Source organism: Anser brachyrhynchus (genome assembly GCF_964034855.1).
Source record: "Anser brachyrhynchus genome assembly, chromosome: 6".
Lineage (NCBI taxonomy): Eukaryota > Metazoa > Chordata > Aves > Anseriformes > Anatidae > Anser > Anser brachyrhynchus.
Genome location: NC_137700.1, coordinates 24,425,905 through 24,451,637, shown reverse-complemented (window position 1 = coordinate 24,451,637; position 25,733 = coordinate 24,425,905). Strand labels below are relative to the sequence as shown.

Here is a 25,733-nt window from a genome sequence, read left to right as displayed (position 1 = left end):
AGGCCTTTAAAATTGTGCCATACAGCATAGAAGCACTGGACAAATTGTTGACAGAGTCACTGAAGAAGAACATTCCTGCCAGTGGCTTACACCTATTTGGAATCAACCAGCTGGAGGAAAACGATATGATGACAAGCAAGTTGAAATATTTTTGTTTTATTTTGAAACTTCATCTGTATCAGTAGTTTTTCCTTGGAGCACCTTAACACTGCAGTGTGTGGTACCTGCACAGGCCGTCTCAAGTTTTGAATCTCAGCCAGGAAGCTAAATTTCAGATGATGTCTGTAGAAGGGGGATCGTAGTTTGGTTGTGTGACCCTTTTTAGTACGTCTGTCTCACTTTACTGTAGTGTGGCAGATACAGCTATGTAGACAGCTTCAACCACAAAGTGAAAAGATGATGCCCCCAGAAATGTTTGCCTTATTTTCTCGCTTGTTCTCCCAGTCCTGTGTGGTATTTTTCCCCAGCACAGTCCTTTCCCCACCTACCCCATGAGTCTGTTCTAAGGTGCACAGTGGGCACTTGGCAGTTGGATTGTTGTGGTACCATGATTGGGTTCCTTACAGCAGCTGGAACTTACTGCAACGATGATTTAAGAGGTCCTTCTGAACCTGTGATCCTACATACATGTGGCTAGTACAGTGCCAGATTCCCCATTAAAGACTACAGGAATCAAATGTGGAGATGGGCTAGATACCTCAGGTGGTTCACTTGTGCAGAACTAGCTCCATTTTGAAATGGTGTATGTACTTTTCAGGGTTTTCAAACCTGCTTTGGTTGGTGTGTTTGCTAGGAAGTCTGTTTCTCATCTGCTGTCTCTGTTGCTGATAGAAAGAAGTTTAGATTCTAACAGACTTCTCTTCTCACAGATCAGAGGGATGAGGAGTTGCCAACGCTGCTTCACTTTTCTGCAAGATACGGGCTGAAAAACCTCACCGCTTTGCTGCTGACATGCCCTGGAGCACTGCAGGCATATAGTGTGGCCAACAAATATGGCCACTATCCAAACACAATCGCAGAAAAGCATGGCTTTAAGGACCTCCGACAATTCATTGATGAATATGTGGTAAGAGGGAGCAGCAGTCCTTTGTCCTTTCAGCAGGTTTGGGCAGTGGCACCAAACTCGGCATTGAAAGTGTTGTGGGACCAGGAGTGCTGAGGTACAAAGTGGTGGTAGGGAGTAGATGTCCAGCCACCATGAAAGCTTCCATGTGGGGGGGTTGATTTCATCTCTGGAGCCAAGAAAGTTCTTAAGGCTTTTCAACAGAACAAATAAGATGGAAGCAGAGCCTGCCACGCTGGGTTTCCTTATTGTTCAACCATCTAATGATGTTTCTGCAGCCACATGATGTCTGATGTATTATTCTAATCTCTGATCTTGGAAAAACTACAGCCCCTTCATCCCACTTACTTACTTTAGGGGATAGTATGGGAACTGAATATGTTTGGGAAGATACAGTCTGAGATACTCTGGTTAGTTATAGTACAGTCTGATTATTAGCTCATTCACAGCTGATCTTTATTCTACGTGAAATGCATTTTTTCTTTTGTTGGGATATCTGTCCATTCTCCACTTTTCTTGCTGTGGGAGCCCGATTCACAATTCAGCTCTCCTTTGAGCAACCCCCAGAAAACGGCACCCTGACTTCTTCCAGATTATGATGTGGACACCCCCTCTCCTCCCCACCATAGGCAGGGATGCCACCCACTAGATCAGGTTGTCCAGAACCCCAAATTATTGAGCAGATTTTATCTGCCTTTGCTTTTTGTTGAAATGGTGTGTGTAGTTGTCCCTAGCAGTTGCCTGAATAGTGGGAGATAAGTATGCCAGTCTATTATGGCAGTATTTAAGCCCTATTTTGGTGGCATGGGTAGTTCTTAGACTAGGGACTTGCTTCGTGATAAGAGGATAAATTTAGGGTTATATATCAGAGCTAAATAAAGGTCATATCCTGTCCTGAGATCAGGAAGGCTGCAGAAACTGTTAACTATGATTAAAATCTTTGCATTGGGGTAAGAGAGATGCTCAGGAAGTCCTTTCAACTTTATTGCTGTACTGTGTTCCTCCCATGTTTTCTTTACCAGCACAGTGACAGAGCTATGTTAAGAGTAGATCCTGCTTAGTAGCCACCAAACTATCTGTGCAATTTAGCACCAAAGCACAGAAATAATCTGCACCAGTGTGTCCACAGCAGGGTAGTGACTAGGAGCACTGTGGGTTTAGGAGGAGTACTAATACGGATATCTGAAAATCCTAGTAACCCCCTTTACTCACCTCATTTTATGTCTGGCAAAAGTTCCTCTTCACCTCCCTAAAGCATTACATGAGCTACTGACCCATTTTGGCTGCGAACAGAAGCATGTGTAGACAGTGTTGACACATGCCCTGTGGATGAAGGCCAATGAGGTGACGGTTGTGGATAGAAGAATGTCTTGTATTGCAACCAGTTAAGATGTCTGAGCTTGTGACTTAGTAGGAGCTTGGTGAGGAAGCTGGGATGAAGATTTTAATTTTGCTCTCTTGTGGTGTTTGGTAAAGGTCAGCACTGCCCTCCACACCATCTCTTTTCTCCCCTCATGTGGCAAATGTATGAGAGAGTTCTGCTGTCCTGTGAATCGAAAGTTGCCCATATTGCATGAGCAGCTGCCTGCTGTGAGGTTTCCTGTTAGTCTCACCAAAAAAGGTGGTCTGTGGACTCCCATTCTGTGTGTTACGTGCTGCTGCTAGTGCCAAGAAATTGAAACTGAATCTACAGTGAAGCTAAAACTTTGCTTTCTTGAAAGTGCTCCACATGCGGCAAGTTTTCCCCCTTATGGTCATGTAAGCTACGCTTACACCAAAATAGCCTTTGACAAACTGTTGTAATTTTAGAATGAACTTTGCTCATGTTCCAGGAACTTGAAGACATCAGGTAGAAAATGAAATTGAGGGATAGAAAGACAATACTGGCTATTCTGAATGTTTCAGCATCTCCTTGCTTCACCTTTGTTACCTAGTGTTACAGCATAGATCATGAAGGCTGGCCCCAAAAAGCTGTAATGGAGATTAAATTCCTTTAAGAAGCCTTAGTCTTTGGGAAGGGGCTACTCTTGGAAGGTTTCTTTCCATCAGTGGTGGGAGAAAGATGTTTTGCTTTGCATTGATTCTCCAGATTCTTTATTTAAATGAGCTTATTTTTTTGTTCTTCTTGGACTCCTTTCTCTCCAGGAAACAGCAGATATGCTGAAGAGTCACATTAAGGAAGAGCTGATGCAAGGCGAAGAGGATGAGTCTGTTTATGAGTCCATGGCTCACCTTTCCACTGACCTGTTAATGAAATGTTCCTTGAATCCTGGCTCCGATGAAGAGCTTTATGAATCCATGGCTGGATTTGTCCCGGGTGCCCCAGAAGACCTTTGTATGTATAATCGCTGCGATTTTCTGGGCTTAGAAGCCTCAGCTGCTCTGTCTCTCTTATACAATAATAATGCCCTGGTTGAGTTTCAGAGTGAGGGCTGGTTACAGCTTTTCTGATGTCACCATAAGGAAGCCATGCTCTGGTTTTGACATTGGCTGGCTGATAAAATTGCCCTAAGGATTTCTGTGATTGCCAGGGTACATGGTCAAGAGCCATTTCCTCAGTGTTTTGAGGATTCTCTGAATCCTGAGCAACTGATGTAGCATTTGGAAGAGAAAGTTTCTTTTGTTTCCCATTTCTCCCTCCTGAGATCCAGGGATGTAGAGACACTGACTTAGTGGAAGACCACAAAGTGCAAGATGTAATTTTACTTACAACTGTGAAACACTGAAAGATTTCAAACATGAGTTGAGTTTCTACCTCAGCAGCTTAGGAACAAAAGAAAGTGAACATCTAGAAATGTGTTCCAAAACGATAGAAATTGAAAAGTCATGATTCTAATCCACCTTGTTTACTGATGAAAACGTAGAGCTAATTCTGGTAAATATGCAGCTGTTTAACTTTTTCACTTTTTTTTTAACGTTCAGTGAGACTGATTGCAAATATAAAGTTAAGTACTTACGTTAAGCAATTGTAAATTTGCTGTTCTTATCTTCCTTCTTAGTCTTGCTTCATCCTGCTGGTACATTTTATGGTTCCCATGATAAGCAGAAAGTGTAGCTTATTATAGTTTAAGTACCCACATAAGGACTTCCAATGTTTCTGCAGCTTTAAGTATATTGCCTTGGGAGAAAAGCTTTTCCTGCTGAAACACTTTTGTTTATAGACTATATCTGTCCTGGGTTATTTTTCTTCTCTTTTAGATTAAACAATGCTATAAAACACACTTTTATTGGTTGTGGAGTCCAGAAAAGTCTCAGTTCTCTGCCTGAAATCATATATACTTCTCTGCTAAATTTTGTTCGGCTACTGTGGGGTTAGTTGTGTTGCTGTCAAAACCAGGATTATTGTGCCTTCAGGTGGGGAATAAGCAGTAAGGGCAGTTGTACTCCTATGGAACAAAGCCGCTGTTGTCCACAGTAAGGGGGTTGCGAGTTTCTAGGTATTCAGAAGCTCTGCCTGCAGTCAGTGCATCTCTGAATGGGGTTGATAGACTAATTCTGGAGAGGGGGAAAAACATGTTTAAAACCACTGAGACCAACCTGTTGTCTTCCACTCCTCAAACATTTAGAAATCCCAGACTCTATGAAGGGGGATATTCCTCTCTTCCATGAATGCAAGTCAAACTCTCTGTACTTTACCACTTTTTCAACTGGACTCTGAAACGCCTCTCTGAAATATCCTCATATTGGTTCAGATTTAGATCAGAATTGCTTGCTGTTAAGAAAACTATTTGCTAATTCTGTAGACTGTTGGTGGGAGAGCTAATTGTTTTATGACACTTGCTTCTTCCCAGCTGAAGATCACCACCTGTGTGCCACCTGAATTGCTTATGTATGTGCATTCTTGCCTGTTTCTGTCAAACTACACTAAGTTTAATGGTTTAACTATACACGTTTTCCTGCTCCGACTTACTCTGGCAGATCTTCGGAAGGAACTTGGCTGCTGATGGAATACAGAAAACAGCCTGCTTCGCTCACAGGCATGGAAATGGAGAGCTAATGAATTGGCTGCCTAGGGATGGGAAAGTTGTGCATTCAAAGCCTAAGTCAGGCTGCTCTTCTTAGGCTTCCTTAGCAGTGAAAGCCCAGCAGGCCACTGCCCTTTTGGGGACCCTTCTGCAGCTGAAGCTATATCAGTAGTGTGGTAGAGGTCTTTAGGGTCAACACCAGAAACTTTTTCTGGTGTATGCACGTGTTGCGGGCTCTGCAGGGCTAGTAGGACTGGAGAGGTAAAAACCCAGGCTTGACTCTGAAGATAGATATTTATGATTTCTGTACTAGAAAGCATGGCTGGATAAGTCTGTTTTAAAATGTTGGATAGATGTGCTATATGGCTTATTTGTAACACCTTAGCAAGGGCAATGAGTGTTCCCTGCTTTTTCTGAAGATCTCCCAATTTATTGCTCCTGTGCACACTTTGTCACCTTCCACTCAGGACTCTTTTACAGAAAATATCTGTATTTCTTATGTAGTCTCTTAGTCTTTGCCTGATGAATATTTACAGCTTGTCTGAACGGTGCTTAAAATGCCATAACAGGTGCCTGTGTCATAATAGGTAAAGGTTAAACTGGCGCCATGTTCCACAGTTGGTCTTGTTCTCTCAAACTGAAGGAGTTTCAACATTACCTCTGTGCTGGTATTGTAAATAAACTCCCACTGAAATTAGTGGGAGGGCTGGCTGGCTTAGGACTGACATCACAAATAAAAACTTCAATCTTTTGTACTGTTTTCTGAGGACAAAAGCTTCCTAGGAAATAGTAAACAACTCTTACTGAGGTACTTTCTGCAGGTCAGAATAGCCCTTGTGTAAGTGCTTACAGTTGTGGTCTAGAGGACAATACCTGGGCTTTTTTTAAATGTAGACATACTGTGGCAGCATGCCCATTTATTGTGATCAGAATGTGCTTCCACCAGTTTTTTGGAGACTGATCAAAGGAAGGTTGGTACCACTGAGTCATTTAGCCTAGCAGAAACTGATTTGAAAACAAGGTAGTGCAGGACTGGAGCCATTGTAATGAGTTAAAAGTAGTAGCAAATATTTAGATGCTGGAATGTTCTGCCAGTTCTTGTATTCTTCATCCCACTTTGTTTAATGCATTTATTTTCCTATCTGCTTTTGATCCTGGGGAAACACAGAGTGAAGAAGCTGTACAAGGACTAACTTTGCTTAAAGTGGTGCTGTATGAGGGTTGCACGCAGCTGTTTTGAGTTGCTAATTGTCCCTGTTAGCTTTGAGATAAATAATGGGTTTAAAAAAAATGGAAAAGATTTTCTTCATCTATAGTAATATACTGCCTTCCCTTCTGCTGGAGAGGAGTATTCTTTACCAGATAGGTCTTAATGCCCTGAGCAGTGCAGATCATAAAGTACTCCTAACTAAATCACTGGAAACTTGCTAGTTTTGCTATTACCTTGTTTGCTTTTTTTTTTTTAAGTGAGATTGAATTGTCTTATTTAATTTCTTATTATCAACTGTAATCATTCCTGCTTCAGAAGAGCACTTCCCTTTTATTACCTTTTCAAATACCTGTAATGTCAAACATGATTTTCTTGAGTACGAGTGGAATTTGTTCTAGGTTGGTGTGGGTTGCAAGTAAATATTTAGGTGGGTCACTCACACACTGTAACAAACAGCAGTTGAATAGCAAGAATGGGAAGTTATCTCCATCATATTGATCTGGTAGAACTACAGCATCAGATGAAGAGCTTCGCTTTTTCTGCTTTCCCCTCACCAGCACCTGCTGAATTTTACAAAACAGTATTTTTGAGTATGCTAGAGCTCAGCATAGGGGCAAGGCTCTGGGAGCAAGGACTCTTGAAAATGCTGAAAACCTGTTTGATTTATGTGAAAATTAAACTGCCAGATTTCTGTGTGTGTTCAGAAGTGCTTGAAGTACCTGATTAGTTTGAACAAAAGGAATCCTCTAGAGTATGGAGTGTTACCGCCCCTTATAACCTTCTCTAGTATCTCTCATGTACTGCCTTACCTTCCAAGCTGACTTTCCAACTGTAAGGCTGAAGTTTGTTTTGACATTTTATCTGGGGAAACAGGTTGTATTTCCTCTATCCAAGGTCAGTCGCTGGCAGTGGCAAAGGGCTGGTGGAAACAAGTCCTGACTCCTAGCGCTGTTTCCATAGCTATGAACTGTGTGGACATTCAGATCTAGAGAGTGTGATTTTCATCCTTTATCCTTGAGAGTTTCAGCTGAATAAAACCTATTGTCCCATAATTTGCAGATCTTCAAAACCTAAATAGTACATAGTAGTTGTGATGCCCTTATTCTACTCCTTCCCCCAGTGTTAGCGTAGCAACCACATAACCACCAAGTGATTATATGAAGGTGCTTTATTCAGCGCTGGAAGCCGGGGCAGGTGCCTAAATCTGGCTTCAAGTCCCGTTACATCCCGATTGTTATTTATACATTCAACATTACGTAAGGTATACATATTCATTACAGGTTGCAACATCAGCCTCGCATTCCATTCTAATTAGCTCGCCTCTCATTTGCACATGCATGGTGCCGTCCAGGTGGTCGTCCAGATGAAGTAAGGAGCCTTCCTCTCTGTTAAACTTTTCACCTTTCCCACTCGACGCATGCTCTCTCCCCTCCTTGGTTCTGGTTCAACTTGCTTCAGCATTTTCAGGTTCTTATCAAAGGTCAGGTTGTACCTGTTCTCTCTCAGGGGTCCCTTTCAAGGATTCGTTTGACTGTTCGGTATACTCCCTATAACAAATATCTCAGTATACATAGATAAATTTGATAATGTAAATACATTTGATAACGCTTATCTATATTTTATGACCCATCACCTAAGAAACATTAAAACATCCATTTGGTTTTCCCCAACGCTAACACGAATATTTTTATTCTCTTGAGGCCAGGTTTTTAACACTGTCCTCATTGACTTTCATTTTTTCCTCACTTAATGCAAGAAACAGCAGCCTCATTTTCCTTGAACAAACTGTGGGAATTGTACAGCAAAATATAACTTCTTAAAAACATCTGGGGTGTGATTTATACCAACACATTGAATTCTTTGTCTTAGTTAATAAAGGACTGGTCTCTGTAAAGAGTAAATTTTCTTCATGTGCCGGAATACTTAATTTCTATTGTTTACAAACGTTTAAAAGGGGAAAGGATATGATTGCTTTCTAAAGGGTGCCCATATACACCTATTTTAGCTCTAGTGAAGGGTCAGTAGGCCATAACATGTCTTCTGTATGTCTTGCTGCACATTGGTTGAGATCCCTTCTGAAGTCTTAAACCCAGCAAAGGGAAACTAAAAGTCTCGTTGAAAAAATATATTTTAGTTACTAAATTCTGAAGACTGACATCTAGGAACTCTCAACTTTCCTCTCTTCCCACTAGCCCTTCAGAACAGCGTTACCCAATAGCCTCAGGAAGATCTGGGGATCTTTCCTGGCTGTGATACCCAGGTTTTGTGCGTGCTTTCTTATCGCTTCTGTCCCACTGTCCTGGTTTTGCAGCAAGTGGAACAGAAGGTGTCATTGGAGAAGTTCAGAATTTCTTTTCATTTTTGGTACACAAGTGAGATGTTAGAGCTTATCTGTATGCAAGACAGCCCCATGTGCCAGAGAGTATAAAGGTGGCAATCATATCTATTAAGTGAAACTAACTGGTTCATAAATTTAACTGTGTTCAATACAGTAATAGAAAACAAAACCTGCAGTATCCTGTTGCTCTGTTGGTTTAGTAATTATGTTGAGCACAGCCAAAACTGGGAGGATACTGCTCATTCCATAGAGAATCAAAGGAACTTTGCACATCTGTCAGATTCTGTTCTGCCCCCAAATCCATCAAGTATTGGCTTTGCTCAGGGCCTATATTTGCTCCAGGTTTGTTTCTAAAAGCTATGTTAAAAATAACAATCATGTTTGGCTGCAAGGTAGAAAAATTACAGGAAAAATACAGGTTTGTAATGCTGATTCTTTACCATGTTCAAAGGCCAAATCTGGGCTTGTGTAGTGTAGCGATATTAAGTGAACTTTAAATTAGGTTGGTGGTGAGCAGATTAACTTCAGCAGCATGAAATTTGGCATGAACTGAAGAGCTCTGAGAAACTGCTGATGTGGTTAATCCACACAGCATGCAGTATTGCTGTGACTGTACAGAAGGTATACCTGAGAGGTTAAAGCTAGGTTGGGCGCGTTCATGCAGCCACAACAGGGTCTTTCGACAATGGTTCTTTAGTCGGAAAACCAAACAATCAAAAAAACCACAACCAAGCAAAAACAAGAAACCCACAACCAAACAAAAAAATGAAAACCAAAACATACTAGCAAAGCAAAATCTTGGTAGTGTATTGTTAGCATTTACTTAGATCTCCTCAGCTTTACAGGAATTATCATGTAATCCAAAATGCTATTTTCTATTCTCAGTTAATCCAAACCGTCCAATTTATATGGTAATAGATATTTTGCAATATGCCTCAACAATTCTTTTATATCAGTCTTGTTTTTAATATCATTAGGAGCATGTGTACCTAACTTCTTATCATCATGGGGTTTCAGGATTAGGTTTAGAGTTGCAGTTAGGTTGATCATTTTTTTTTAAATAAATAAATCAGAATCCTTCATTGCAAAATGAGGACCTCACAAAGTATCTTGTTTGCTGTCACTACTTTCTCAGTACTAAGTTATCACTTGACCCTCGAAACACCTTCCAGTCCAGCTGGTTAACTCATCAGCTGTTTTGACTTTTATTGAGTAACCAAACAAAAGGTATCTTGTGTGTTATGGACAGATGGTCTATAATGTCTGGTTTTGGAAAGTCATGAAGTTTGCATCAATTTTGGCCTCCCAGGAGTGTCTGCTTGGAGCCTTGTCAGAAGTTCTCACCAAGTAATGTTAGTCACATCTGTCTTCCTCAAGCATAAGTGTCAGGCAGCTGGCAAAGATTTGTGCAGGGTGAACTGAACATAGCAATTTATCAGCCTTTTTTGAGGCAACTGTCTTGTCAGTTGTCTGGTTTAGTCTTTGATTTTCACCATAAAATGAAAATGCAGTCAGAAATATGTCATATGATATTGTTCCACATGTTTAAGGGCATAATCAACAAGTTCACCTTTCTGATTTTTTTTCAGATGTAGAGATGCTTCAGTCCAAGCCAGACACTGCAACTGCCAGAGATGAAATTTCTCTAAATACAAAAGACTCGATGCTCCGCAAGTTTTTAGAAGGTGAGACCTATTTGGAAAGGGAGGGGAACAGCACAGTTGAACTTGAGGTTTCTCCTTGATCTGTTAAAAGCATAGGAGCTAATCGTCACCATATGATATGGACAGCCTTGCTTTAGTGGGTACAAATGAGGCACAACAGTAAAAGCAGCCTGTGAAGCTTGTGAGGTGACTTCAGAAATGCGGTGAATTTCTTAACAAGAAATAAGAGTGACTTCTTGTTCCAGTGTCTGCTTACCTATGGGTGCAAACATGGTTGATATCTATTCAGGAATGGCTGTCTTTGGTACCTATCTTTGTGAAGGGAATTAGTTCTGGTGTCCTGATGCTGGTGCAGGTTCCCCTCATAAACAAGGGCAAAGTATAAAGTAGAGCAGCACAAGCTAGAGATGAATTTTAATGCAGATGCTTTATTCACAAGTCTATCTACTTGAATACAGCAGCCTGGAAAGAGGAAAAGAACTTCTGGCTCCCAGACCTGCTTTGGGCTACTCCCACTGTGCATGATTGGGTCATCCAAGCCTTTTCCTGACTCACCAGGTTCCATAGGATCCAGACTCACTTCTCATGGGTGACCCAGCTGGACTCAGAGCAAGATTAAGTCTGTCCTTTAACATTTTGTTCTGTTTCCTGTGCCAACACTGGTGCTCTGTCAGTTCCTTTGCATTGACTCAGTTAGGTGTACCAGCATCAACTACTGAAGGACACTAAGTCCAATGGCTAGGTTATTTACTTCTGACTTGATAACAGAGGAGGCAGTTAGTCCAGGGGCTCTTAATTCTTTCTATGATCTTGAGTCAGTAATTTGCCAACATACAAACAGAGGGAAAACTAGCAGTTAAATTGGGTATGGCAGCACTTGATGAATTTGCAGTGAATTTAGAAGTGAGAATAGAATGGAGATGATGAGGTGGTATAATGGTAGCTGGGACTTGTTAAGTGCAAATACATGCATCCAGCTCCTTCTGAGACATTGTTCTGAGATCAAATATACCGTCAGCTGATAGCAATTGCTTGTTTCAAACAAAAGAAGAAGTCCCTGTTGTACTCTGTAGATGACCCAGGTAGCTTTTGGAAGCCAGTGCTCTATTTGATTTGTTAACTACTGTGACATGTTAGTTAACTGGAACTTAGAAAGCTACTGGTGTTAGTGCTTAAAAACACTTACGAGACTTTCTACTGTTTTTTTGCCTTTTTTTTTTTTTATTTAAACTGGCTTAGTAGTAAAGTGGCTTAGTAGCAAACACTTAAATGCTACGAGATATTAATGACTTTATCAAGTCCTGTTTTGAAGACCTTTGGCACGTTAACTCACTGCAAAACTGGGTATGTTTGCCTAAGAAATGGTCAGCTTGGTAAGAATGTGGTACATGGTACATCTGGAGGGATCTGGTGTTCAGTGAAGTGGCCAGGTGTTTTGCTTACAAAGTCCATTCTGTTTTAGGTGGTAGCATGGATGTGCCAGATTCAGAGGAAGGAGTTTACCAGCGGTGTGGTGAAGACCTTTATTATTCAGTGGAACAAGATACTTTTCCTCAGGAAATGGCCAGCAGACCTCCAGTTCCTGTTCCAAGACCAGAATCCAGCTCTCCACAGCCAGATAATGAGCTGTACATCTCCAAAAGTGAGTTGGGTACCATGACCTGAACTGTAGAACAGTCAACTGTAGAATGGCCCTGATGTAGGCTTCAGTTGCCAAATAAACACCAAGAAAGTCTACTTGTGGCTTCCATGACCCTTTGATTATTTGGCTCTGGAGTCTTTCTGAGCCCATAAAAGCTGGATTACCTTTGTGATCTAGTTTCAGGTCTGCTTTTCATTTTCTGTTTATGCTGAAAATGTTTATGCTGTATTTTTTATCCTGAGGTCTTGGCCTGTGATAGTTCATAATGAAAGCAATAAGATAACAGATTGCCCCCAGCCACTATAAACAAATCTGACTAAATAGGAAAGATTCTGATATTGTAAGGACATGATCAAGCTAATAAATTGAGAAATTGCTGCTCTGTAACGATATTACTGATTTGGAGCATTTGTGTAGGACAATACCTCATTCTGAGATAGGGTTTAATTGGATTTAAAGAGAACTGCCTCTTAGTTTCCTAGGCACTTTGTGAAAATTTGGTCATATTTCACAATCTCGCTAACAAGAACTCCAGTCAAGTATGGGAAAGTAATTTCAGTGACTCCCCCTTCCTCCAATTACTTTACTATGGGAAAGTATTTCCAGATTTCTCTTAGAGATGGCTGAGCTATATTCTTTGAGGACAACAGAAAGGGAGTTTTACTGTTCAGCTCATTATCCTGTTCTCCTATGGACTTAATGGGGTCCAATAGGTCTTAACAGAAGCTGTAATGTGGTGCAGAATTGAATATGATAATATGCTTCCCATATTCATTCACGCTATTTGTCTTCCTGAGATGTGTTCAGTGTCTAAAGAGTGTTTGTTTTCCAGTTTTTGCACAGAAAGCTCAAAGACCTGAGAATCTCTATGTCTCTAGAGGAAAGGTGAAGAAAGGTAAGTTGGAGGTTTATCCTGAAAATCTTTCAAATAATCCAAATCTGAGGTAGCTTTATGTGAGATGTGTATGTGACAGAATAGGCTGTTTTGTAAGACTCTGGGGATAATAGTCGCATATGAATGACCTGACCTTATGTGACATTGGAAACTTTTTATATCTGCAGAGTATGATGGGTACTCTTTTATCTCATACGATACATATCTGCTGTCTCAGAGTTTATCCTCAGTCAGGATTTTAATGATCATTGAAGTCCCTTTTTTATGTTTTGATCCACATTGCCTCGTGAAGTTGATGTTCCTCTTCTGAATAGAGTCACTGCCTGTTGATCATTATTTCCTGAGATTTAACCTGTATTGAACTGCTTCCCATGGATCTCTGCACTTTCAAAACTGTGACCTTATCTTTTAGTTTCTTACCCTGTGCACTATCAGAGTGCTAGGAATCGCACCTGTGCTTTTATCTCCTGAGTTGGGTACTCCTTATGTTGTAAATAAGTTGCAAAGAGCCAGCATCAGTAGGATGAGTTTTCAGCTGTTTCTGGAATTATGCTACATGCTATCTAGGAAGTCTGGCTTTCTAATTGCAAAGGTGAAGTACTGTTTTATGGATTGCAGAGGGTGCAGAAGAGAGACTTTTGAGGTGAGGAAGCAGAGTACTTTGAGGAGGACCTTTGGTACCGTTCACTTAAATTATGTTTTTAAGAACAGAGATTATCACTAAGATGTATTTGCACACAATGCTACCTCTCAGATTTCTTAGTCCTGACAAACAGCAGGATGGCATATGGACAAAATACTCTTCTAATTAGGGAAACATTCAGTCTCTAATATTAACATTTCGGCATCTCTGCTATATCAAGGCTGCTTGAATTGCTTTGTATTCGGTGAAAAGGGCAGATGCCACAAATTCAGTGATATTTTTGCTGTTCTCTTTTCAGAGACAATAGTCAGGCCTGTAAGGGACCTGTCTCAATCAAGTATATACGATCCATTTGCTGGAATGAAAACCCCAGGTCAACGGCAGCTGATTACGTTACAGGAACAAGTGAAAATGGGCATACTCAATGTTGATGAAGCTGTACTTCACTTTAAGGAGTGGCAACTGAACCAGAAAAAGAGATCAGAATCATTTCGATTCCAGCAGGTACAGACTTATTCCACTGTTTAAGAAATACAACACTCCTTACGTATGTATCCGAAGCAGTTCAGTTTGGTGGGAGCAGCTTTCTTTTCTGGTTGGAGCAGGAAGACTCCTAACACAGTCCTGCAGCCAGTAGAGTTCTCTCCTGACATAGGAAGCTCTGTTCCTATGCAGCAGCAAGCAGATAGCTGTTTTACAGGTCTGTTTATCTTGCAGTAATATTTTTAGTCTTTCTAACATGCAGATCTGTATACTAGCAATTAGGCCCAAATCAAGTTGGCTAAATTACCTTTCTTTTCACCTAGCACCTACCTGGTGGCAGGGACTTCTGTGAATGAACATCCGGGTTGTCAGTTTGCATCTATTTCAGTTCAGTGAAGACTGTGTGTCCCAGATGATGTATTGCTGTTAAACTCCTGTCTTGTAAATAGTCTGATGCTTCTTCAGGTTCTTTAAAAGGCAGAATGTTTGATTGCTTTCATTCCTAAACCTTCCAGGACTGCCTGTTCTTTGCAGCTGGGCAAAGTAAAAGTCATGGGTGAAAGTGCACTGTTCGGGTGCTCAGCTGAATGAGGACATCATTGCGTTGGCAGCAGCAGCATAATGACTGGGAACTATCAGTCACATTTTAAAGTTTCCATTCTCACATTAGTTTGGAGCTCCCTCTTCAAAAACACTGCCTGCTTCTTTTGGAGCCTTTTGTTCATGCTGTGGCAAAGTCTGCCCCAGCGCTCGAGGTGCTGGTCTCCAGTGTGTGATACTGTTCTCATAGCTGTCAGGACAAAGCCAAGACTTTAATCCTTTTCACCTGGAAGGGTCCTCTCTAAACAGAAACAGTCATGGGAAATCCCTTCTTCAATAAGGAAGGCTCTAGTACATCTCTGTAGCAGAGAGGAAGTTGTATGCTCCGAGCCCTATCCCATGAGCAGCTTTCAAGGTCTGCTACAGATCCTGCCTTGTGGTACAGCTATTGTTCCTTCTGCTTCTCCACCTATTCAAGGACTTCTTCATTTTTACGTTTTACAAGCTGTCTCCCTTCCCTTCCACCTCCCCACCTTTCCTTACTGTAAGATGCAGTATGCTACCACATTTTGTTTCCAGTTACATTTTCAGGAGTCCGCTGTTGCTTCAGTGGGAGCATCCTCAGTTCTGTCATTGTCTGTCATGCTCTGATGTGCAGCAGCCTCCTCTGTCCCACAGTCATTATTACCTGTTCATTAGTACAGAAAGGACTGCAGTTACTTGAACATGTGTCCTGTTTCTGTGCCAGTGTAACAGTGGAGACAGAAAATAGAGGGAGATCTAAACCAAATATGCTGCTTATCTGCAACTACCAGTGATTCTGTGAACTTGACCTGAACATACACAATAAACATCTGAAAAAACTTGCCTTGTGAAAGGCACATACGGATTTCTGAAGGGAATAGACAGTTTCACATGGTTTGGACTTCAGCCTGGTCTAGCAGCCTTTGTTGCAGCTTGGTTGCAAAGTTAGCTGATATATGTTACTGGTATTGTCAGAAAGCTGTTCATCCTCCTTTATCCAAAGTCTGAAAAGAATGTCTTGTGATAATTTTTAGGAAAATCTGAAACGGCTACGAGACAGCATAACCAGGAGGCAAATGGAGAAGCAAAAATCAGGCAAAAGTACAGGTAACAGCCTCTGATTCTGACATTCTCTGGTAGTGAAGCAGCGACCAATATTAATAGGTTCTTAAGGCAGAAATGTCTCTGTATTGTAATTATGTGATATGTTAATACATTTGTGTGCCTGTTGAGTAAAACATTAAGAAGCTGCTTTATTCGGTTTCCCAGACTGAGTCCACATCTGTGGAGTGAATCTGGATTTGTATATGTACAGTTATGATCATCCTTATACAACTGAGTGTGTTTTGGGATGTGAAGCTGTCTCACAGAGGTTAGACTCACGTAGATCATTTTGAGCTGTTCATTCTCATTTTCCCTTCCAGATTTGGAAATTACAGTACCCATTCGACATTCTCATAACACTCTGGGGAAACCAGAATGTGGTATATATGAATACACCCCTAGGAAAAATGTTTTCCCACCAAAAAAGGAGATAAAGCGAGGAGACTGGAAAACAGAAAGCACATCCAGCACAACAAGTAAGCAAACCTTGATTGTCACCCCTCAGGGTCAGGACTTTTGTTGCTGAATCTCAGTGCTGACGCCGCCACCCTGAACCCTGCACGCCAACTATTCTCAAAGCTGTAAAAGCAACTCCAGTTTCATCAAGGGGTTTGGATGTTTGGATGCAGACACTTGTCTGCATTTCTACGGGAGGAAAACGTGAAAGCTGGGCAAAAGGTTCCCTTGAGTCTTCCCAAGCAAAGTGTATCCCCCATCTCCTGTTATTAAAAGTAGATGGCAGCTGCTTTCATAGAAAAAAAGTATGATCCCTTGCTGTGACTCCCAGCAGGCAGTGTGCTATTCTGGCCTGAAGGGTGTAGCCATATTGCAGGCTGGGAACCTGCGTGTCTCTACGTGTCATTTCCTCAATTGTTGTAGATAAAGGACTGCATTTTTCATTGGTTGCTTTGGGACCTGAACTCTTGAGTGAGTTGGATGCTCTGGACATTTTTATTATTTGTTTTTTATTAAGTTTAATCTGTGCAAATTAAATCCTTGCATTCTCACTGTGTCTTCAGACTGAGCAATTTTCACAGAAATCATTAAGATCATTTTGGTCCTCTGAACGGAACACTGAGTCCCAGTGAGGTTACTCACCTTTATGGCTCTTGGCAAGATATAGCTGGCACACATCTGAAGTAGGTGCCAGAGGCAGCTGAGCCTCGCCTAAAAGTGGTTGTGTGAGAATTGTTAAAGACCCTGCAGAGTTCAGTGTGCAGCTTGGCTCTGTTTTCCGTGGTATGATTGTGAGAACAGACTCTAACACAGTATTTAGTGCACTAAATGCTGTTTGGACCAGCTGATAATGACAGTTACCTCAGCAAGGATGAGGAAGGACTGTATATTATGAGAAACCCTCTCTAGCCTCGATTTTAGTGAGTAGGTTTCTGAACATTGATGTCTCAGTATTGTAAAACCCTATAGAACATTACGTATTTATGACTGGAACCAGCCATAGCAGTGTTAGATATATTTGTGAGTTGCTGTCCCCTTCAGAAGTAGCATGACTGACTGCAAAAATATTCCCTGCTTTGAGTCTATGCAAGTTAAATGGGTTGGCATAAATGCTTGCTGAAGGTAGTTTGATCAAACTTGTCAGTTTTAGCTCTGAAATAGACTAACAAATATTCCTGTGGTGAGTAGAAATCCTTAGAGAGGAGGTGGTGAACAGCTATTGGGAAAGAGCCTCTCAAAGAAGTCAGTTATTCCAGAAATCCATGTGTGACAGTGCCCTTAGCCATCCACCTCCATGAAGTTAAGGGACATGGGGACTGATAATTTAAATATATATGAGTTGAGTGTGTAACACTTGTGAAAATATTTACCTGACTTGCAACCTGATATTGGCACTGGACCCTTTCAGTTAGATTATGGTTGAGTATTTACCAGAAGCCTGGACTTAAGCAGGGGAGAAATCTGCTAGAAAGAAAGCAAAGCTGTGTTGTATGAAGTGCAGTTATTTGGATCCTGAACACGTGAAAAATATCAGTGGAAACTGTTTAATCTAAACGAGCATTAAATAATGTGTGCAAGAGATATGCATGAGGTTATAAAGAGTTGAGTTAGTGATTTGCAGTAAGATCACCAGGATTTAATAAACTTTTTTTCTCTCACTTACTAACCCTAGGTAGTGCAAGTAACCGCTCCAGCACTCGGAGCATACTGAGCGTCAGCAGTGGGATGGAAGGGGACAGTGAGGTAAGCTTTCACCTCAGCTATATACACCTGCTGATCTTAAGTACATGGTTTTGTCTTTATACAGAAGAAAAAGCTCAGGAATGCCAGTGCATTTGGAGACATGGCTAAATGTAGCCACTTCTGTTGTGAGGCTAACAAAAACCAAATTCTGCTGGTGGTCTATAACCTATTCTAAAAGTCCTCTTCTGCTGCTTCTGTCCTCGTAGTTCAGATGTTTCTGAACTGCACTCTATGTCATTAGTGCCAAGCACTTCGAAATTTTGCTACCAAAGGTGACTCACAAGCTGTAGCCAGGCCTAGTTTATCTTACTTCACAAAGTACAGCACACAGACATGTTACTAATAACGTGTCTTTATTCTCCATTGCATTGTTCCCGTATCTGCATATACTAAATAATCCAGTCCAGAAGCTACGTGCCAACTTGGACACTGAGGAAAATGTGTGCTTTAGGGACAAAGAAGTGTGTTTCAGAATCACTTGGATCCTGATGTACTTTTTAAAATTTTTATTATTTATTTTTTTTAGGACAATGAAGTCACAGAAGCAAGTAGAAGCCGCAGCCCTGTTGCCCACCAAGCAGAGCGGCTGCCTCTCCCACTGCCTGAAAGGCCTCCTAGAGTGCCTCCTCGAGGTGCAAGCAGGTAAAGCTAAAATGCAGCTCAAACATAAGCTTTCAGAGAATCAGTATGGAAGCAGTGGGTAGAAATTAAGGCAGGAAGCAAATGTCTCCTCAACAAGGTCTGACAGACTATTAAGTGTAAGCAAACAGTGCTAAGTAATAGTAAGGTCCTTCCTTCTCGTGTGTAATACCTGGTGAAATTGGTTTCCTGTTGGTAACCTGCCTATTGCAGCGCGACTGCTGTGGCTCTCACACCCCCAGTAGTGGGCAACACTGCTGAGGCACACACAACGCGTGCCATAGTAAGGCTGACCCATCTCAAGTAGTATCCTGTGTGTGCCAGAGGTTGAGTCCCTGATCCTCTTGAGAAGATCCTCTCACAATATACTAAACGTGGTCCAGGGGGAATTCCCTTTTGCCATTCCTTAGGAGGTTTGTTATTTTTCTAAATTTCAGAGCTCTCCAAAGCATACTGTACGATTGGCCTCAAAGAACCGCACCGGTTTGATAGAAGTGTTGGGGAAGGGGTGGGAGTGTTGCATTGATTTGGTCAGGCCACCGCAAATTTAAGTAACTTGCAAACATTCCTTTAGCCCAACCACTGCAAGTCTATGAAGTCCAGAAGCAAGAGGATTATATAAGAGTAGATGTTAATAAAATGCTTCAACTGTTAAAATAGTGATTAATGATGTGTGGAAACAGTAAGTTCTGTGTTTCGGCTTGGTTTTTCTCAAGAATACAGCTGGAATTTATATTTAGTTTGAGTAAACATATTTTTATTTTGAACCTTTTGCTCTTTTCCTATTGCTCTTTGTCTAGTCTTCAGGGGAAAAAAAGCTACTATAATATCGAAGTTTTATTCCAAACAAGCATTATGCCATCTCCTCCAAGTAATGGTAGAATTATTGCAAAGTAGGAGCAGAAGTAACTTGGTCAGGAACAGGGCTCTAGCACCTTGGCATCAGTTCTATTGCTGAGTCACTGATAGCCTGCTTTTCTTCTTGTATGATTCTTGTTTGTACAGCATTATTAGATACGATGTTCTTGCATGCAGTTTGTTCCAGAACCCTGTTCTTTGTTACTTTTTTAATGTATCTGTCTTCTGTCTTTTTATAGGCCTATAAGCTCTGAAGGCCTTTATCCTCCACCTGTGCCCCCAAGAGGTCGCTGAATCTCTCAACATCTGTGGAATATGAGATTTTTCTGTTTGTATGTGTGTATTTGTACAGATATTTTTGGGGTTGTCTTAAATTATTTATAAGTGGGAGCCAAATGTTTTCTTCCCTTTCTTCCGCTCTAAAGCTCTGGTGACTTTACCCATGATTTTCATTGAGACTTTTTGGCCTTCTACAACTTTTTATTTAGAAGAATTTTCATGCTTTGAGACTTCAAGGAAAAGTCACGGTTGGAAAAGAGAACACTGCTGTGTGTCTTGGCAGCCCTGCAGCAACATGGAGTTTCCTTTTGATCAAGAAAGAGCTTGTCCTTTTAGAAACTAAATCCTGATAAGCATTGTCAACAAAGCCTTCGATACAACGTGCAAGGGCTTTACTGGAAAACATGCTTCAAAAAGTAAAGACAATCATTTTAAAGACTTTGTTTGAAGAACACTCGTTACAGCAGGAACAGATGAATGCATTGCTGTTTGGTGTAACGTTTTGGGTGGAGACACAGTGAAATTCCAGAAAATTTAGAATCTCCTTCCAGTATTCATTAAACCATAGGAGGATGAGAAGTATCTTTATTTAAGAATGTGTTTTTCATACACTCTTGAAAATGTCTTTCCCTATCCCTCCCTGAAGAGGACAGACATTAACAAGGTGCAGCGTGTGACACATTTGCCATGAAAATTCCCAAGGCAGGTGGTAAGGGATTTGCTGTGTCAAAACAGCTGTACTTAGACCATGGTGGGGGTTATTGTTCCTTGAAATCATCTGACTGACCTCTCAAATTAGGGGGAAGGAAGAGGCAGCACTGCTTTGTTCTGTATCTCTTGCACACGTTCATTGTAGCATTATGAAGACCTTTCACTTCATGTCCTGGAATAGTATAGCTGCTCTCCAGTTATAGATGTGCACACCTCACAAATACTCGTGTGGAAGCAGGCATCCTGCCTGGGGCTGGGCTTTGCTTGCTCTGCTCTGGCAATGTGAATCAGCAACAGCTGTGTCCAGTCTCTTCTGCCTGAGGACTTGGACACTTAAGGAGAGTTTCCTGGTTGGGCTCTGTGTGCCAAGTGTAGAAAGCACATAAAGCAGAAATTAATTTTGATTCCTCATCCAAAGAGGCTGGGATCATTAAAGTAGGCTTTTTTAAGGCTTTGCAATCTTCTGTGCATATCCTGACCCTTGGGGGACAAGTCTGGGGCTCTGGTTGTCCATGAGTGACATAAATGGGAATTCTGCAAGACAGCATTCAGGGTAGAGCATTAAGCCACATTGCCTACTTGGTTTTCAAGCAGTTTCCCCTGAGAGACGCATAGTTTCCATCTGGTCATGTAAGCTTCTCTTGCTCTGTAGCAGAGCAGGCACGAAAGTTGTAGCTCCATGCGGTCCATAGCTCTCTTGCAGTGGGGTGAAGCCAGCACGGGGAGCTGCAGGAGAGTGACAGAGGCCAGCCATGACTCAGGCACCACTGAGGGAAGGTGGAAGCTCCCATGGGCATAAGTGTAAGCTAAATGTCATCCACATGTTAAAACCCACAGGCTGTGTTCCAAGTACATTTCACATAGCCTCTCTTTTTGTGAGGATGCAGGCTGGGTACTGCAGGCCTGTTGATGAAGAGGATTTATTTTTTTTTCTTCAGGACCTCAGTGCCTTCTTCACTGACAGTTCAAGCTCTTACTGACAGTTTGCTCTTTGGTCACCGTAGCCAGGGGAACGGTGAGGTGGGAGCTGCCTTCCTGTGCCCTTCTAGAAACAGAACACAATTCCTAGCACTATTCAGTCAAATTGGATGCAGGGAAGGAGGTTTTGGTGCTGAAATGAGGAAGATGGTACCACAGATAAGTGAAAGAAGCAGGGATATAAGAAATAAATTAAAGGAGGAAAGTTAACAGTTTGATTTTCTTCAGCTGTCGTGTGTACTTGGTTTGCACATAGCTCCCCGGTTTTGTTCAAAGGTCCCCCATCTTAGTAGTTCTGGCTGCAGCTGTGCTCCAGAGATGGGAACTGCGATGTGACAGGACTTTGCTTCCACGTTTGCCAGGCACAACTTAAGACAGAAATGTAGCATGCGGGGAAAACTGCAAGAAGGCAGGAGGTGAAGAGCAAAATACGAATGTCATACAGAAGATTTCCTTTCAGAGCTGTTGGACGGAAGCAGTCCAGGGCTGTCTTCCCCTGCCTGACTTTTAATTCTGCACCCCCTGCATGCGATAGACGAATGTCTTCTCTGAGAAGGATTTATCTGAACTGTATCTGAGCATTTGCCTTTGCATAATCCTGCTAACTTGGCCGTGAACTGGATTTGTATTTCTAGTACTGCAGCAAGACAGCTTACATCCAAATAGCCGAAATGTGTCTCATAAGTAGTCTTTTGGTCCGTCTCCCAGTTGCAGCTTAGATCCTTCCTCAGTCTGACCTGAGCTGTTATACAAAAACAAATGCTACAAAAACAAATGCAAGCTCTGGCTTGGAGGAGAGGTGAGCTGGGATCAGTGAGGCCGAGAAGTCTTAAAACAGTGCTCTGTTCACATCCCTTTTGCACTGTGGAAGGGGAAAGATCTGAGATGTAGCTGTAGTCTCGAGCATTACTTTCTCACTGTCTGTCTGTAAGTCTGCCTGGATTAGTTAGGCAAACCGCTGCCCGGCAGTCACAGCAGAACTGTCACCCTGTCAAGGAGAAAAGGAACAGCAATCAAATGGCTTCACTGTAAAATGCACTTAAATGATTGGGATATAAGCATGACTTTCGCAGATCAGCAAAGACGCACCTTCTGAGCTGCCCAAATGTGTCTCCAAGTTGGTTTCATTTCATTTAATTGCTTTCCCCTCTTACGGCTCTGTGTGTAGAGTCCTTGTAGCTGTAGACTCTAGTTGTGCTGGAGGAGCGTGTGGTGTATATCACCACCACCTAGGGTGAGAAATGCACTGAAATTAAAGCTCAGAAGAGACCAGAGAAGAAAACTGCATGTGACCAAATTGTTGATTATGCATGAATATGCTTGGGGAGAGGAAACAAAGAGTGTTTCATCTAGGATTGGAGCTCAAGGACCGAGCAGATAATAAAATTGCTGGTAAAAAGTAAATGGCCTTTCCGCCTGTCTGGGCACCGAGCAATTGACGGAGCTCAGGTGGCAGCTGGCTGGCCCAGGACGAGTGTTTGCTCTTCACAGCGTCCCTCGCAGCCCTCGCAGCAGATGGCTCTGGCTGGCCCCGCTGTTGACCGAGAGGCTTAAGTGGCGAATAAACAGAGATGCTGAAGCCCCCTCTCTGCCTCCCAAGGGGGGCCTACTCAGTTTTGGGCTGAGATGCAATGACTGGAGAGAAACATACGGCGTTAGCAAAGCCGCCTAGGTTCTCCTATTTATTTATTTTTTAATGTAAACAAGGGTTTTCAATAGGGTTTGAGGAATATTTCTTCTAAGAGGACCTTGCTTCTAGCGAAACACAGGACTGCAAATGCGCCTGTGAGTTTAGCGTGCTGAGCTATAGGCTGGATGTGCAGGACCACAGGGGGAAGGCTTCACTCTGGTTACGGAGGTAGGGATGAGAGGGGAATTGCTTTGGGGTCACCCCGCGAAGCCCGGGGAGCGCCCCCCTCGCCGCCCGTGTGTTTACGCGAGGTGCAGCGCTTGTCCATCAGTGCGCCGAGACGGCGCAGCCCCCGTCAGGCGCGCTTGGGACGCCGGGCGCCGGGCGCGGCGCAGCTCCGCCATGACAGCGCAGGGCGGCCCCGCCCCGCCCCGCCCCTCCGCGCCTCGCTTGGCCCCCGCCGCCCCCCGTCGGCGCCGCGCTCCTTCCGCCGAGCGGCCCGGATGACGTGGCCGGGCGGAGCGGAAGTGGCGTTGGCGGCGGGGCGCTGGGGCCGGCCGGGCGGCGGGGCCTTGCTTCCTGGCGGGGACGCCGAGGCCCGAGATGGCGGCGGCCGGGCCGCGCCCGCTCCCGCGCCCGCTGCTGCTGCTCCGCGCGGCCGCCGCGCTGCTGCTGCTGCTGCTCTGCCCGCCGCGCGCACGCGCCGACGAGCACGAGCACACGGTGAGGGGCGGGCGGGGGCGGCAGGGCAGGGCAGGGCAGGGCAGGGGCCGTGCGGCCTCCTCCCCGGAGCGGGGCAGCGCGACGCCGGTCCGTGCCGCTCTGCCGCCGGAGGATTGTTCGGGGTTGGCTCTGTCTTAGGAAAGTTGTTGGGGTTTGCTGGCGCCGCGTTAAGCGACGTGAAAGTTAAGGCAGCGTTGGGCGCTTCCAAGGAGCAGGTGTGCCTGAAGCGGGCTGAGGGCCCTGCGGCTGTTCTGGCTGAACCTGGCTTCTGGGGGCAGGGTTTGCTCGGGTAGCTCTCGGCAGGGCACTGCGTTTATCTTAAAGGCTGTTCGGTTCGGGACTTTCCTCGTAACTCGTTTAATACTGGTAGTCTTACAGGGGGAAAAGTGCTTCACAAAACCATCATTAAATTCATCTTTTTTTTTTTAATTTTTAGAGCTGTCTTTTCAAAAGTGAATTCTTTTAACAGTTTTATTTTTCTGAATAACTACCTAAACGATTTAATAATGGACGTTACAAATTCCCTTTTAAAATCGGTCAATTTTTCATCTAAATTACTTAAATCTCCAAGACTATAACTCTGTCTTTCAGTTTAGTGTTCTTGTTTGCATGATGTCCAGTTTAGTAACATCACATGAGAGGTCAGAAATAGTTGATGGAAGAGGACAGTTATCTTTTTTTGGAAGTGTCTTGTTGGGTAGTCATTTTGAAACTTTAATACTCTACGGGAGATTGGGGTGGAAGTATAAATAGCATAAATGAAGCACAGAGTGGTGTTTTATTAGCACATGCGTTTTTAGATTAAGAAACTAAAGGAAGCGTTCTTTGAATACTGCACGTCCGTGAATTTTCAGGTTTGAAAATGACTGTGCTTGGAAGATGTGTCTTTGTGTAATTGAAGTGCTTGGTTATGTTTTGGAGGCTCTGCTTGCTCTTTGGGAAGTGGAGGGGAAATAGTAGCGCGCTGATTCAGACTTAGTAACTTGAAAGAGTAACTTTCACTGACTTAAAGATCCAGTCCACCTGCCCGCAGTGCGCAGTGTTACAGGCTGCTGCTTCCTTGTTAATCCTGCAGTGTGCGGCTCTGCGCTCCCGAGCACCTGGCTGTGTCGGGGTCACGAGGTGTCATTGTATCTTGACACAGTTTTTAATTTTCCCTGCAGATGTGCAGTGTCTTACCTATCTGCAGCATGCTTAATTGGAAGTACTACCTTAAGTGTTTGATGCTCTGCGTTAGCAGGTTAATTTTTTTCTTTTTACTGCTCCTATAATAATATATCTATAATGTGTTTCTGTATATAATACTCAAATTGGCTATTAATATTTTATCTGCGTCCTTTATTTTATAACTGTAGGACTGTAGAAGTAAATATTATAAAAGGTGGTTGTGCAATAGAGGACCCCACATTAAGCTCTAGGACTTAGTGTCCTATTACTGCTTACAAATAAGTGGTGATGTTTCTGGAGATACTGGGTGCGCACAGCTATATTAGATCAATAACTAAAACTATGAAAAAGCGTGCTTTATCTTATATATCTGTCTTTAAAAGTGATGTATGTATTTCTTTAGAGAAAGAATAGTGTAAATACAATTATATGATACAGACTTAACTGCTTAAAATCCATAGTAAGTAAAGAGGAAATCGGAATCTGACACAGCATTTAAAATCTTGGTTATCAAAAGACATCAGCTTAACTTCAGACCATCACAGAACAATTTATCAGAAACTGAAAACTTGGCTGCTGATTCTTCAACTTGTATTCATGCTTCGGAGCGTGTCATGTCAGAGAATATCCTGAGCTGGGAGGGACCCACAAGGATCACAGAGTCCAACTCCTGTCTCCACACAGCACCACCCCAAAACCAAACTATCTGAGAGCGTTGTCCAAACACTGCTTGGCTCGGTGCCATAACCACTTCCTTGAGGAGCCTGTCCCAGTGCCCGACCACCTCTGGGTGCAGAACCTTTCCCTAACACCCAGCCTGACCCTCCCCGTCCCAGCTCCATGCCGTTCCCTCGGGTCCTGTCGCTGTCCCCAGAGAGCAGAGCTCAGCGCCTGCCCCTCTGCTCCCCGTGAGGGAGCTGCCGGCCGCCATGAGGCCTCCCCTCGGCCTGCTCTGCTCGGGGCTGAACAAACCAAGGG

General features: G+C 43.0%; 2 protein-coding genes and 1 long non-coding RNA gene across 7 annotated transcripts in view; 2 read left to right on the top strand and 1 right to left on the bottom strand.

Moving 5' to 3' along the window:
• The window catches only part of PIK3AP1 (phosphoinositide-3-kinase adaptor protein 1), a 51,510-nt gene extending 31,383 nt beyond the window's left edge, over positions 1–20,127 (top strand). For all 4 annotated transcript variants that reach the window (XM_080596750.1, XM_080596753.1, XM_080596751.1 and 1 more), the window contains 12 exons: positions 3–135; positions 870–1,066; positions 3,209–3,398; positions 10,166–10,261; positions 11,703–11,882; positions 12,715–12,777; positions 13,719–13,924; positions 15,502–15,574; positions 15,892–16,047; positions 17,700–17,770; positions 18,297–18,412; positions 19,507–20,127. In XM_080596750.1, the coding sequence (XP_080452876.1) occupies positions 3–135; positions 870–1,066; positions 3,209–3,398; positions 10,166–10,261; positions 11,703–11,882; positions 12,715–12,777; positions 13,719–13,924; positions 15,502–15,574; positions 15,892–16,047; positions 17,700–17,770; positions 18,297–18,412; positions 19,507–19,561 (1,536 nt within the window). In that variant the 3' untranslated portion in view covers positions 19,562–20,127. The remainder of the gene's footprint in view (positions 1–2; positions 136–869; positions 1,067–3,208; positions 3,399–10,165; positions 10,262–11,702; positions 11,883–12,714; positions 12,778–13,718; positions 13,925–15,501; positions 15,575–15,891; positions 16,048–17,699; positions 17,771–18,296; positions 18,413–19,506) is intronic.
• LOC308197009 lies at positions 19,693–23,286 on the bottom strand. Of its 2 annotated transcripts, none has more exons than XR_013952528.1 (2): positions 23,172–23,286; positions 19,693–22,464 (listed from the first exon to the last, which is right to left on the bottom strand). It is a non-coding gene; the product is annotated as an uncharacterized lncRNA (long non-coding RNA). The 2 variants fall into 2 exon arrangements; XR_013952529.1 differs by having other exon boundaries at positions 22,984–23,222.
• A 67-nt stretch (positions 23,287–23,353) lies between these two features.
• The window catches only part of LOC308196997 (transmembrane 9 superfamily member 3-like), a 44,403-nt gene continuing 42,023 nt past the window's right edge, over positions 23,354–25,733 (top strand). Inside the window, 2 exon segments of the mRNA XM_080596754.1 lie at positions 23,354–23,409; positions 23,411–23,588. Coding sequence (XP_080452880.1) covers positions 23,369–23,409; positions 23,411–23,588 — 219 coding nt within the window. The 5' untranslated portion in view covers positions 23,354–23,368.